We start from the raw sequence: 12,177 nt of genomic DNA on the forward strand, positions 1-12,177 counted from the left end.
TATCTTTATATAAACAGATAATTCAACATAGAGAAGAATTTAGGGAGAACGAGTAGGTGATCGGCAGAGGGAGAGCAGATTGGATCCTTGCAAGCCTACCCCAAAGTTCTTTCCAGCCCAGCGCTAACCTCTCATTCCCTCTGCCCCGGGAATGGAACAGTCCCATGTACCAAGTGGCTTCCCAAAGCTCATCTCAGAGACGTCTATGAAATTATAAGGAATACTAACTCCCTGAATTTATATGACATCTTAAAAGGATACTAATGCAAATTGAAAATGGGCAAAGGTGAAAATGGCACAAAAGTCCCCCCGCAACTGATAATGTGTGGCTACTTGGCCGGGGCAACCACCCCTTGCTCTGTTCGAAGAAGAACTGGGAATGGCTTGTGCTGGGCCGGGTGGAGAGAGGAGATGGGCTCTGAAATGACAGCTGAGCCAGGTCCAATCAACACGACACAATGGCTTGACACAAGTTGGGCTGTCACCAGCTGAATGAAGTTACCCATCCTGGTGGCCACCGTTAGAACAGTCACCTCTGCCCGTACCTCGAAAGCTCCCCATGCATCCTGTGGCATCTCCGGACTCCAGCTCTCCCACAAGACTCCCGCCTGTACTTCCCTTTCCCTCTTCCCCTGACCACACAGCCCTTGGAGACAGGATCTCATACTTGGGTTTTATTTTATTTCACAATAAAATAACATGCTGAAGCAGGAAAATGGGGATCGAGTACATCATTCACATCAGAAAACCAGTTCCAGCTGTCAACAATAAATAAATATTTAAACAGGGAGGAGTTCCTGACAGGCGCTAAGAGGTTCCCAGCATGTTCAAGAGGTAGAGTCCAGTGGAGAGGGAGACAGTCAGGCCGCCAGCTCCTGTTGAGATTCTCCAGTAGAGGCAAACTCAAATGACAATAAATAACAATACAACAACACGACAACAGCAGTGAAAATAATGTGCCATGACCACTGTCACAAAACCAACAATAAGTTAGACTTAAATAATTGTCTCCTGGAGGAGCTCATAGCGCAGAGAGAACAGTGTGGATTTTCCTGGGGCACAGGGGAGCTGCCCGGTTAATTCACCTCCCCAGCCTGGGCCCGGGCAGAAGTCCCACCACGGAACGTGTGCTCAGTGATGCCATGAGGTGACCAGCGGGTTCTGATTGCCCCCAGTCCTGCTCTTCCCAGCCTCACTCCCAGCTTCTACGGTCCGTCCAAGTTCATTGAGGTTCCTGCCTCATTTCTCCCAACACCCCAGTGAGCGTTACCTCACATCCACAGGAAAGAAACACGAGGCTCCCCTTCCATCCTGGGGAATCTCTTTTTCGCTGTTCTCATACCCACAAAAATAAAAGATGAGCCTGATTTAAAGAGGATTCTCTGGAACTGCCAAGAGATTTGTTTCTCAGGATCCTTTTCTCCCTCCTTCCACCCTGCCCGGCAAAAGAGCTGGACTAGCCGCTCACCAAGAGGCCCCATGCCCTTCTCCTGATGGGCCCCACATTCAACAGCAGCACGGAGCTAAGACAGGGCACATCCCAGCAAGAGGTCCTCAGCGGGCCCTGCTCACAGGTGGACCCTGATGCACACACAGGGTCGGGGCACCCGCAAGAGGCCACCAGGAGCACCAAGGTTCATTTCACATAAGCAAGATGGCCTCTTTTCAGGGCTCTCTATTGATCTGGAAAGGGGCTTGAAGGCCAGTGTTTGAGGTAAAAATCTCATCTGGGGCAAGCATCACATTGGTTCTCTGGCCTTGACAAGACTGCCAGGCTGGACACAGGAGTGCTGAGAAATGCAAGCTAAGGAACCCGCCGGGCAGCCCAGAGGCAGGTGAAGAGGACGGGATGGGAAGGCTCCACACCCATGGTTCCCTGTGTGCCCAGGACAGTCTGGGAACCAGGAAACCAGGACGTGTCCACCGACGGACAGGCAGAACGTCTAACCTGCTTGTCTTTCCCTCACTCATTTTCAAGTTTCCCTTTATCCACAAGTTTCCCAAAGCACCCTGGAATATCCCTTGCCCCACTGAGAAGGGCCAGAGCCGATGCTGACTCTGGCACCATCCTTCTTTTCCCCCAGAGAGCCACACACAACCCTCCTCTTCAGCCCTTGGGCGCAGGTCCTAGAAGTGGGGGAACCCTCTCACGCACGGAATTCAGTCCCGCAGGGTCTAGAGGAGAGGGCGTCACCGGGTGGGCGTTTCCCTTCGCTGTCCTCTCTGGCTTTGCAGAACCCGCCCCCCCCACACGGGGGCGGCGCCTCGGCTACGGGCGACCCAACCTCTCTGCCTGGCCGGGCCCCTCCCAGCCTGGAGGCTCAGGTATGCGAGGGCTCGGATGGGGAGGCAGAGGCGGAGGCGGCCGCGGCTTCGGCAGCTAGGTCCCGATAAGCTGGGGACTTCAGGAAGCGCGGGTACGAGTCCTTCTCCATCAGGGTGCGCGTCTTCCCCTGAGCCACGTCGAAGCACATGGCCGTGGGCTTCTGCAGGTTCGTCCTGGTCAGCTCCCTGGTCTCGTGGTCTATGTTCACCTGTGGGATGGAGGGCAAGCACGTGGGTGCGTGGGCGTCAGGGCACAGGGTGGCAGAGGCAGGAGGCCAGCAGGCACAGGAGGACTGGCACGTGGGGCAGTGGAAGGCGCACTGGATTCCAAACACGGAACCGGGGGTCTCCAGAGTTGACCATCAACAGGCTTTTCAACTCTGGGCCTGTCCCCACCTCTGAACCAGTGTCTGTCCTCCAGTCTCTCAGAATGACCCAGGATATGTTGAGAATGGGTACAAATCCAACCTCTTTTCACCCATTCCACTGTAACAACCCGGGTTCAAGTCACCATCACCTCTGTCCTAGACTAGTGCCAGCGCCTGCTACCTGGTGTCTCTCTCTTCTCCCCTTAACCCCGGGCTCTATTCTCCACCCAGCAGAGCGAGCCTTTTAAAACCCAAGTCAGTTTGCTAGCAGCTCTGTTGTTTCCCGTCACTCAGAGGAAAAACCCAAGTGTGCAATGAGCCCACACGGCCACCTGGGCCGGCACCTGGCCATCTGCCACCTGTGTGACATCATCTCCCTCACGCTCTACTCCACATGGGCCCACTTGCTGGTCTGTGGTCACAACAGGCACTCTCTGGTCTTTGCACTTTCCGTTTCCTGTGTTAGAATGTTCTTTACTCCTTTTCAGGTCTCTGTTCGCATGTCACCTTATCAAACAGCCCACCCCTCACTTCCCTTTATAAATCGGAAAGACCTCACATCCTCCCACCCCGTACTCTGGTATTCCCTTCCATATCCTGCTTTGTTTTTATCAGAGCAGAGATCATTCCCTGACAATATTTACTTAATTGGTTATTGTCACCTTCTCCCACTGGGGTAGAGACTTTTTGTTCACTGCCACATCCTCAATGTCTATAATACTGCCTTGCATGTAACTGATGCTCAACAAATCTTTATGGAATAAATAAAAGTGCTCAGAAAATATATTGTACAGATACAAAAGCAAGGCATTACTACTCTCTCTCCACAAGGTGGCGCCATATTCTCTATCAAACACAGTGGAGGCCTGGGGAAAGGTTAAAAGGTCCACGGACCACAGACCTGAGGCAGGTCAACAAGGGGACTGAGCCAGGTTATCCTGTGATGACCTGTCTCCCCAGCTGTGTAAGTGTTTTGAGCTCTAAAAAGGGCTTCGTTTACAGAAGTGCATATGGACAGAAGCCAAAAAACCCCTGCCAACCCCTCCGGTCCCACTGGTGAGTATGAGGGTAAAAGGAGGCAGGGGTGGCCCGGAGCCTGGCTTTATAGTCTCCAGCCTCCTGTGCCAAATGAGGCCACTGTATTTCTAAACTCGGCCCTTTCCTTGCTGGCCCCCCACCATCCCCGATTCTCAGTGGGGAAGGAGCAGGCAGGGTCTGCAGGATCCCTGGCATATGTCACGGCTCTGACCTCTTTGGGGGCTTCACTGCAGATGAATTCCTCAAAGATCCTGTGAGCCCGGGAGGCCAGCTTGGTAGCTGACCGGAGCTTCCTGAACTCCTCACAGGCCAGCCAGAACTCCAGGTTCTCCTCGCTGAACTCTGTCTTCAGGAAGGCGTGGAAGGCGGCCACTCCATCTGGGGTTGCAGGGAGAGAGGAAGAGACAGGTCAGACAGCGGGGACAGCCAGCCGGGAATAGAAGAAGAAAAGACAGCAATTGTAGTTAATGGTCTATTTTTAGGATGTAATTTTCTCCAACAAGGACCTGCCTTTGTATTCTGAATAGAGGCTGGCACACTAGGGGATCATTATTATTATTACTACTACTACTATTTTGCCCACACTTTTAGCATCCTCAGGCTGCCTCCACGGCACATGGGCACACATGTGCCATCCACAGACAGACACAACAGGGCCCCACTCACTTTTACTGCTCAGCAGCAAGTCAAATGACTCTCTCCACCCCAACACGTCTTCTGAGAAGTTTCTGCTAAAAAAAAAAAAAGGCAGGATTTTAATTAAAAAAAAAAAAATCAACAAACTACTGCACAGCACAAATCCTAGCCAGAACGCTGATGGAAGTTGTATAATTCACACAATTGTATAATTGGATAATTATTGGAGCTGATGCCTCAAACTCTTAGTTGGGGTTCAGGGAAATAGTTGTGTTTTCTAGAGGACAGCTCAGTAACCAGAAACCAAAGCAGGGAACTTCTGACCCTCATTAAATATCTAAGACTGTCTTCTTCACTGTCCAAAATTCTTTCTATGCCCCTGACTCTCAGAGCTTGTTTTGTATACTTTCTTAAGGAAATAAGGGTCTTATGAATAGAGATTATGTCTACCCATAACCCCAGAGCCTAATGCAGCACCTGGCACAGTTGATGGTCAGTATAAAAGGGCTTCCAGGTAAAGTGCATGTCAGTGAAAGTAGTCACTAATTTAAAACCCTCCAGTGGCCTTGGACCCTGCCCTTGCCCTGGTTGCATGTGCAATGACATCTCCAGGTGCGAGAGTCTGGTAACTAGACATTCAGGCCCTGGGTATCTTCATTTGTTGGTGGCATTAGAAGCCTGGAGCCATCCACGCAGTCACCCATGAGCCAGGCAGCCATAGCAGACCGGCTATGACCAGCTCCATTACAATCTCTAGGAAAAGGTCACCAGCGTCCACGCTGGCATGTCCTAATTTCTCCTGGTATTTTCCTTCTCAGGACTCCTTTCCTGAATCTGGCTCCCTCCCTCCAGCAGCCCTAGGCTGTTCAGCAGGACTTACCCCTCTTTGCTGTGTTTACTGTCCCACTGGAACTTGCCAACACTCCCAGTACCGGAGCCCAGTTCTGACTTGTGAAGAAAGACCCCCAGCCGTGTCTTGAACTCTTTGGCTCTGGAAGACAAAGCACGAGCTTGTGAGGATTCTCCACTCGCTCAGCCAGGGCAGAGAGAGTTATGAGGTCCCAGAAGAGCTCAGGTTAGTGTCACTCAAATTCCAGCCTTGGGGCTCCTGGGAACCCGTTAACTGTTCCCAGGGCCTAAACGTTGCCTCTCTCAGCGGTATCATGAACCCAGAAACAATGAAAGCAGTATTTAAGCTGTGCCTCGGTAGGTCTTATACTTTCTGGGTCTACAGTACAGCACACGTGGGCTTTTGCCCACTTAAGTCCCACTGATCCATCTTTGTGCCTGTTGATTAGCAGAAGGCAGTTCAGCAGTCTCTTAGACTTGTCACAGATATCTCTGGAGCTGTGTGGAAGCTGATTTCTGCCTTCCTCTTTACTTTTTCCTTCCCAGCTCCAGCAAGGATTGGAGTGGGTGAGTAGCTCCCTGGGAAGCGGGCACATCCCTCACAGGGGGGGGGGGCTGCTGAAAAACACTTGCCTGCCTTTCCGGGGCCAGAGGGCCCCTAGACCTATGACTTAGAATGAAAACCAAGTGCTTAAGGAACCGGGGAAGACTCGGTTCTGCCTGGTGATGCCACCGTGGTTTTCCTAAAGCTGGGTCACCTGAGCAGAAGCGCCACTTGTCAGAGGGTGGGGAATGGCAGTAAGCAGTGGTCCCTCTGCTTCCCTTTGCTTTGCCTTCTCCGTTCTCGTCGCCCATCCTTCTCTAAGACTCTAAGGAGGCATTTGAGAACGTGGAACCAAGTTGACCTCCGCCTCTCGTCACTTGCGTCCCATTCTCCAGCCCACCCAGGTCTGCAAGCCTGCCGCCGCTGCACTCCCTAAGGTTGATGGGACTTGTTCTTCTTCCTCCAGGCAGCTGGACAAGCTGCTCTTACCTCTCCAGGCAGTTGGTGGGGAAGGCGGCCAGGGTCCGGCACATGGCTGCGGGTGCAGGGCAGCACGTCGTGTGGAGGATGGTGACGGGCTCCAGCGGGCAACGCAGGGCACGAGGAGGCAGAGCAGCAGCCGCCAGCGCCTGTCTACGCAGATTGGGTTTATTCAACTGCTTGCGCCGAGCCAGCGGCTTTTATTGCCTTGGAGGGGGCGGGGCGGGGCTGCGCGCCGCCGACCAATTGGAGAGCGGTACTGAGCGCGGGCGAAGGCGCAGGAGGGGCCTGCAGCTCGACGGGGCGGGGCTCGCTGCCCGGGATGCGCCGCTACCCTCGTGCAAACCTTCACACCGCGGGGGTGCTCACGGGGCTAATCCCCTCCTCTTGGCGGACACCAGCGTGGGGAGGGAGAAGCGGCAGAGAACTCACACGGAGAAGAGAAGCGCACACCCAGTTTAGTAGGGGGAAAAAAAAAAAACCACCTTCTGCCGCTAGTAAAAGCAGGAAACCAACTCAGCGGTGCCAGGAGGATTGGTGTTGAGGTGCCTCCTCGGGGAGGCACGCACGGTGTCGAGCACAGCCTGAGCCTGAGTCTGTTGGGTCCTGCAGGACCGGAGCACAGGAAGCAAGCCAGGCAAGAGAGCATCATGGTTATACTGATAACTTCCATTTACTGTGCTCCTACCCAAATGGCCACGGGTCAACTAAGTAAGCCCTTTGTCATCCTCACCTCCATTTTATAGATGAAGAAACTGAGTCAGAACGTTAGAGAGACTTGCCCAAGATCAGAGTTAGAAATAGCAGACAAGGGTTGGGGTTGGTGGCTGGCTTTATTGAGCATCTACTATGTACTTTTTTTTTTTTTTTTTTTGCAGTACGTGGGCCTCTCACTGTTGTGGCCTCTCCCATTGCGGAGCACAGGCTCCGGACGCGCAGGCTCAGCGGCCATGGCTCACGGGTCCAGCCGCTCCGCGGCATGTGGGATCTTCCCGGACCGGGGCACGAACCCGTGTCCCCTGCATCGGCAGGTGGACTCTCAACCACTGCGCCACCAGGGAAGCCCTACTGTGTACTTTTTTTACTAAGACTCGGGTTAAATAACTTGCTCAAAGTCACACAGTAAGTGTTTTGCAAGAAGTCAAATATGAATTTACCATGCTTTTTCACTGCCCCTCCGCAGATTAGAATCCACCACCTCTGGAACTAGTGAATGATCCTGCCTTTAAGCAGTTGCTAGCTAGTTCGGCATCCTCATCTCTGAGATAAAGGTAATAAATGCTCTGCCTCTCTCCTCACTTTCCCATAAAGGCATCACAGCCTCCCCATTGCCCCTCACTTCCCTTTGGGATTGCTGTTAAGAGGCTGCACTTGAAGTTAAGAGTGTACCATCTAGGGATAGATTTCTCAGTTTCAACTCTGGGCTCCACCATTTACTGATGGGAGACTTTAGGCGAGTTTCTCAACCTTTCCATGCCTCTGTTTCCTTGTCGTTAAAACGGAAAACATGATGCGCTTATTTCATAAAGTTGTTGTGAGGACTAAAGAAATGTAATTCTTAGTTTGAATTCCCCAGGAGACAGGAAACTCAGTTCCTTGGAGGCAGACTTGCTGGGGAGAGTTCTGGGAACTAAGAGGGTGTGAGGGAAGCAGGCTTGGGCAGAGGGAGGAAACGAATGCCGGAAACTGGTCCCAGGGGGTGCTCTGGAGTGGGATGACTCTTCTGAGCAGACCCGCAGTGAAGCAAGGGGCCAGGCCTTTGTATCCCACATCAACAGTTCATTGGACGGCCTAATTTTAAACGAGGCAATTCCCTCTGTTAAGGGAGAGACGGCTGTGAGCCTACAGCAGCCAGCACCCTGGGGAATAAGGGCCTGGTCCCAAATGCAGATCTGAGAGACACACCACAGCACCTGTAGCCACACCTGGAAGGTGCTTGGGACAGAGCTCAGCTCGCAGTCAGCGCTCAGTCAAGCCTTGGCTCTCAGGTTTACTTAGTAGGGTTACAGGGGTTGCTAGACAACAAGGAAAAGTAGCAAGTTTTTTTTGTGACTCTCGGAGTTTAGGTGTTTATTTCATGAGGGGCGTTTAAGAGTTGCTATTCCTGGAAGCAAGGGTCGGAAACCAGAGGTGAAGAGGTTCCACCTGACAGAGCTCAGTGAGAAGTCCCAGAAAAGCTGGTCAGGGAAGGAAAGGGGAAAACCACAGAGGGGAAGAGGGGAGGAAGGCCTGTGAGAGAGCCGCTGAGGCACCGCTATAGGAAAAGAGGCCCCAATCAGAACAATATGGGGGGTCTTTTGTCAGAGCAGATTCCCTTGTTAAGCCAGGGCCTGCGGAAGATGATCCAGTTAGTCAAAACCTAATGCTCTCTGAAGCCAGAGCTGAACCCTCCCCAGCCTCCCGGTGGTTAATGGAACACAGGGACAGGCGAGGCAGCAGCTCACGCATTGGTAGCACCATCTTAGATGCCGCTTCCCACCTGCACCCCATCTGGCCCACCTGGGCTCTTGTTCTACTTTTCTCACAAGTCCAGGGCTGGATTGGTGTGGGGCAGGGCGATGGGCAAGAGTTGGGAGGGGGGCAACGGAAGGATGCCTTTTTGAACGTTTGCTTCTCCGCACAGCCCTTGGTCCACACGATGACGCAGCCCAGCCGGCAGCATTAGCAGGCCCTTCTGCTGGAGGAGTTCGTCAGCTGGGATGAGGGCTGTTTCGTCACCTGCTGCTGCTTCTGCCCCAGTGCATATGCTTTTATTATGCAGCTGCCGAATGGGGACGTGGGTGGTGTCTGAGACAGCTTTTCTCCAAGCAATAAGAGCAAGTTTATGGACGGATCGAACCCCCGGTCTTACCCTCGGTAGTACCACGTTGGAATCAGCCTGGACGTGGCCACATGACAACAATAATAGTGATTAGGCAGAAAACCTCCTCAAACCTTCCTGTCCTTTCTGCATTCCCTGTGAATAGGCCAGAGGAGCTTTTAAATTTCCATTCTGCAGACAACAAAACGGCAGTGCTAAAGGCCCTTAGTTAAATGCAATGGAGCTGAAAACAGCTGAACCCTGGGCCGAATCTCCAGATTCCCGAGCTAGTACTTTTTCATTCGACAAAGAAAGCGAAAGAGACAAAGGAATTGATGCATGGTGCACAGATGGGCAAAGCCAAGAGCACAAAGCTCCCTGCTCAAGACGAAGAGCCCTCTCCAAGTTCAGCCTGCCTCCCGGTTGCCATGGTTACCTCTTCAGTTTCCAGGCAGAAACTTTTTGAAGTTCACGGTTTATCCTAAATTCTCTTCCCAGCAGGTAAAGCGGTTCATGTCTACAATTGCAGTAATGACTCAACAGTTGCTGTCAATCCAGCAAGCTGAGCTCGCCTGTGAATCGTACTGGCTTTGACAGAACCTGACCTCATTTTTGCCCAGCGCTCCCAGTGCAGCTGTGCTCTCTTTAGTGGAGAGTATGGGGACACAGCTCTGCAGCCTGGGTCATCTGGGGTCAGGATTCAACATCCCACAATATCCCAGCCTCATTGCCTACCATCTCCTTCCGCCCCTCTGACCCCCCAGGACCACTCTTTCCACAGAGACTGAGGTCTAGACAGGACCTTTGTCTGCTGAAAACAGTTAGAGGAAATGAAAATACTTACTCGACTTTGGCACAGACGATCCCCACAGTGGTCTGGACCTTCCAAAGTCAGTCATCAATCTACTAATGAATATTTATTAAGAATTTACTATGGGGCTTCCCTGGTGGTGCAGTGGTTAAGAATCCACCTGCCAATGCAGGGGACACAGGTTCGATCTCTGGCCCGGGAAGATCCCACATGCCACGGAGCAAGTAAGCCCATACGCCACAGCTACTGAGCCTGCGCTCTGGAGCCCGCGGGCCACAACTACTGAAGCCCGCGTGCCACAACTACTGAAGCCTGCACGCCTAGAGTCCGTGCTCCGCAACAAGAGAAACTACCGCACTAAGAAGCCCGCACACCACAACCAAGAGTAGCCCCCCTCTCGTCGCAACTAGAGAAAGCCCACGTGCAGCAACGCAAACATAAATAAATAAATAAATAAAAGAAACATGACCCCAAAAAAGAGAATTAAAAAAGAAAAAAAGAATGTACTATGTTCCCAAGTTGATGGGGAAACAACAGCTTTTAAGGCTCCTCTCTGACTGTAATGGCCTTATATTTCCTTCCAGCTGAGGAAACAGAACTACCAGAGGGGAGAGGGAGAGGTGATAGGAAATGATTGCCTGGTGTTGCAACAAGTGTCCAGGAAAGGGAGAGATCAGAGAGCGTTGGCAGTGTTTAAAAAAAAAAACAGGAGTGAGAGAGGTTTGAGCACCATGGAAGGTCAGAATATGCAGGGCATGTGGGAGGAAGCATGCCTCGGTGGGACAAACAACTAGGAAATGCCTGTTGTAGTTTGGGGGTACAGCAAAGATGCACAAAGATCTAGGAATTCCTTACATACAGGCAGAGGAGCTTAAGCTGGCAGTGTGCACACTTGGATGCCACTTTTAGGTTTAGAAGCACAAAAACAGCAGGGGCAGCACATATCCTAAGACGTCTGCATGAGAAGGGAGAGATCACCTCCAGCAGACGTGAAATAGTCTCTGGGGGTCAGTTCCCTGCTGCATCATGACAAGAACTGTGGGTATTCTCCCTTCCTGGGCAGGGGAAGTTGACAGAGTTCAGCCTGGGTGCAAGAAATGACTGCTTTCCCCTGATCATCCTTTAGGGCATTGGGTGTAGCTCACTTTGATGGCTGTACTACTCAGCTCTGATTTCTCCTCTTCCCTCCCCTCCTTCCCTCTGAGCAGAGTTTTGAGGGGATGGGAGGCCTGCTTCTCTCTACCCAACTGGACCAATGGACCCCTAGCCTGCAAGGAGGGCAGTCCCAGCCACTTGGGAGAGGCTGAAACTCTTCAGCAGCACCTATGGCTAGTAGGATCACGTCTCTACATGGCACCTAAGGCTCTAATCAACTGATCTCGCATCCTTCACCTCACACCCTAACACCCAGCCAACCTCAGCAGCTGCAGGTTACCCCAGGCACCATGCTGCCTGTACCAACAAGCCCTGAGCGTGAGGTTCTCTAGGCCTGAAGGACCCTCCAATCCCAGTTCTACTCATTTTAAAAGATATTTTCAATAAACTAATTTATATATATTGAGATATAGTTTGCATATAATGAATGCACAGATCTTAAGTATACAGCTCGATGAGTTTTGACAAATGTAGACATCCACGTAACCATGGCATACACCATGCCAGCTTGCTGGGTGGCATTTTAATCAAGAGCCAATCAAGCTACGGAATACTTCTGTCACCCTAGAAAACTTCATGCTCCTTCCAGCCAGCCTCCCCCACCACCCCCCATCAGAGGCAACCACTAGTCTGAGTCCTAGAACCATAGGACTCACATTGAATCCTGAGTTTGTTTTCTACATATTTTTGAGGCCTGGCGCAAGTGCTCTCTCATCCCTGGAACTTGTTCCTGCCTATGTTACCCTGAACTCAGAATTGATTCCCAATCTGTTTGCTCTGTGAGCTCCTGCAGGGCAGGGAACCATTGCCTTGGTCCTCTTTTTTTTTTTTTTTGTGGTACATGGGCCTCTCACTGTTGTGGCCTCTCCCGTTGCGGAGCACAGGCTCCGGACGCGCAGGCTCAGCGGCCATGGCTCACGGGCCCAGCCGCTCCACGGCATGTGAGATCCTCCCGGACCAGGACACGAACCCGTGTCCCCTGCATCGGCAGGTGGACTCTCAACCGCTGCGCCACCAGGGAAGCCCAAACCTTGGTCCTCTTTTTATCTTCAGCCCCTAGCACCGTGCCCAGTTTGGTGTGTATTCTGTAAATGTTGGCTGGCAGGCTGGCTTCTGTTTCAACACAAATCTTAATAGCTATGAACTCTAACTGTGTGCCAGGCTCTGTTCT

The 12,177-nt window shown here is 52.1% G+C and overlaps 1 protein-coding gene across 2 annotated transcripts; it reads right to left on the reverse strand.

The window, feature by feature from the left end:
* Positions 1–666: 666 nt before the first annotated feature.
* RGS16 (regulator of G protein signaling 16) lies at positions 667–6,388 on the reverse strand. Of its 2 annotated transcripts, none has more exons than XM_060009797.1 (5): positions 6,250–6,388; positions 5,248–5,358; positions 4,398–4,459; positions 3,943–4,109; positions 667–2,534 (listed from the first exon to the last, which is right to left on the reverse strand). In XM_060009797.1, the coding sequence occupies exons 1-5, from the start codon at positions 6,291–6,293 to the stop codon at positions 2,322–2,324; spliced, it is 597 nt and encodes a 198-aa protein (XP_059865780.1). In that variant the 5' UTR covers positions 6,294–6,388; the 3' UTR covers positions 667–2,321. The 2 variants fall into 2 exon arrangements, with proteins under 2 accessions (XP_059865780.1, XP_059865777.1); XM_060009794.1 differs by having other exon boundaries at positions 4,398–4,462.
* Positions 6,389–12,177: the final 5,789 nt, after the last annotated feature.

Source organism: Delphinus delphis, chromosome 1, assembly GCF_949987515.2.
Source record: "Delphinus delphis chromosome 1, mDelDel1.2, whole genome shotgun sequence".
NCBI classification, from domain to species: Eukaryota; Metazoa; Chordata; class Mammalia; order Artiodactyla; family Delphinidae; genus Delphinus; species Delphinus delphis.

Coding starts and splice junctions, on each gene's coding strand:
- RGS16 (XM_060009794.1), bottom strand. CDS start 6,293: ATGTGCCGGACCCTGGCCGCCTTCCCCACCAACTGCCTGGAGAG. Junction 5,359..6,249: donor CCCACCAACTGCCTGGAGAG/GTAAGAGCAGCT, acceptor TTTGTCTTCCAG/AGCCAAAGAGTTCAAGACAC. Junction 4,110..4,397: donor CTTGCTGCTGAGCAGTAAAA/GTGAGTGGGGCC, acceptor CTGCAACCCCAG/ATGGAGTGGCCGCCTTCCAC.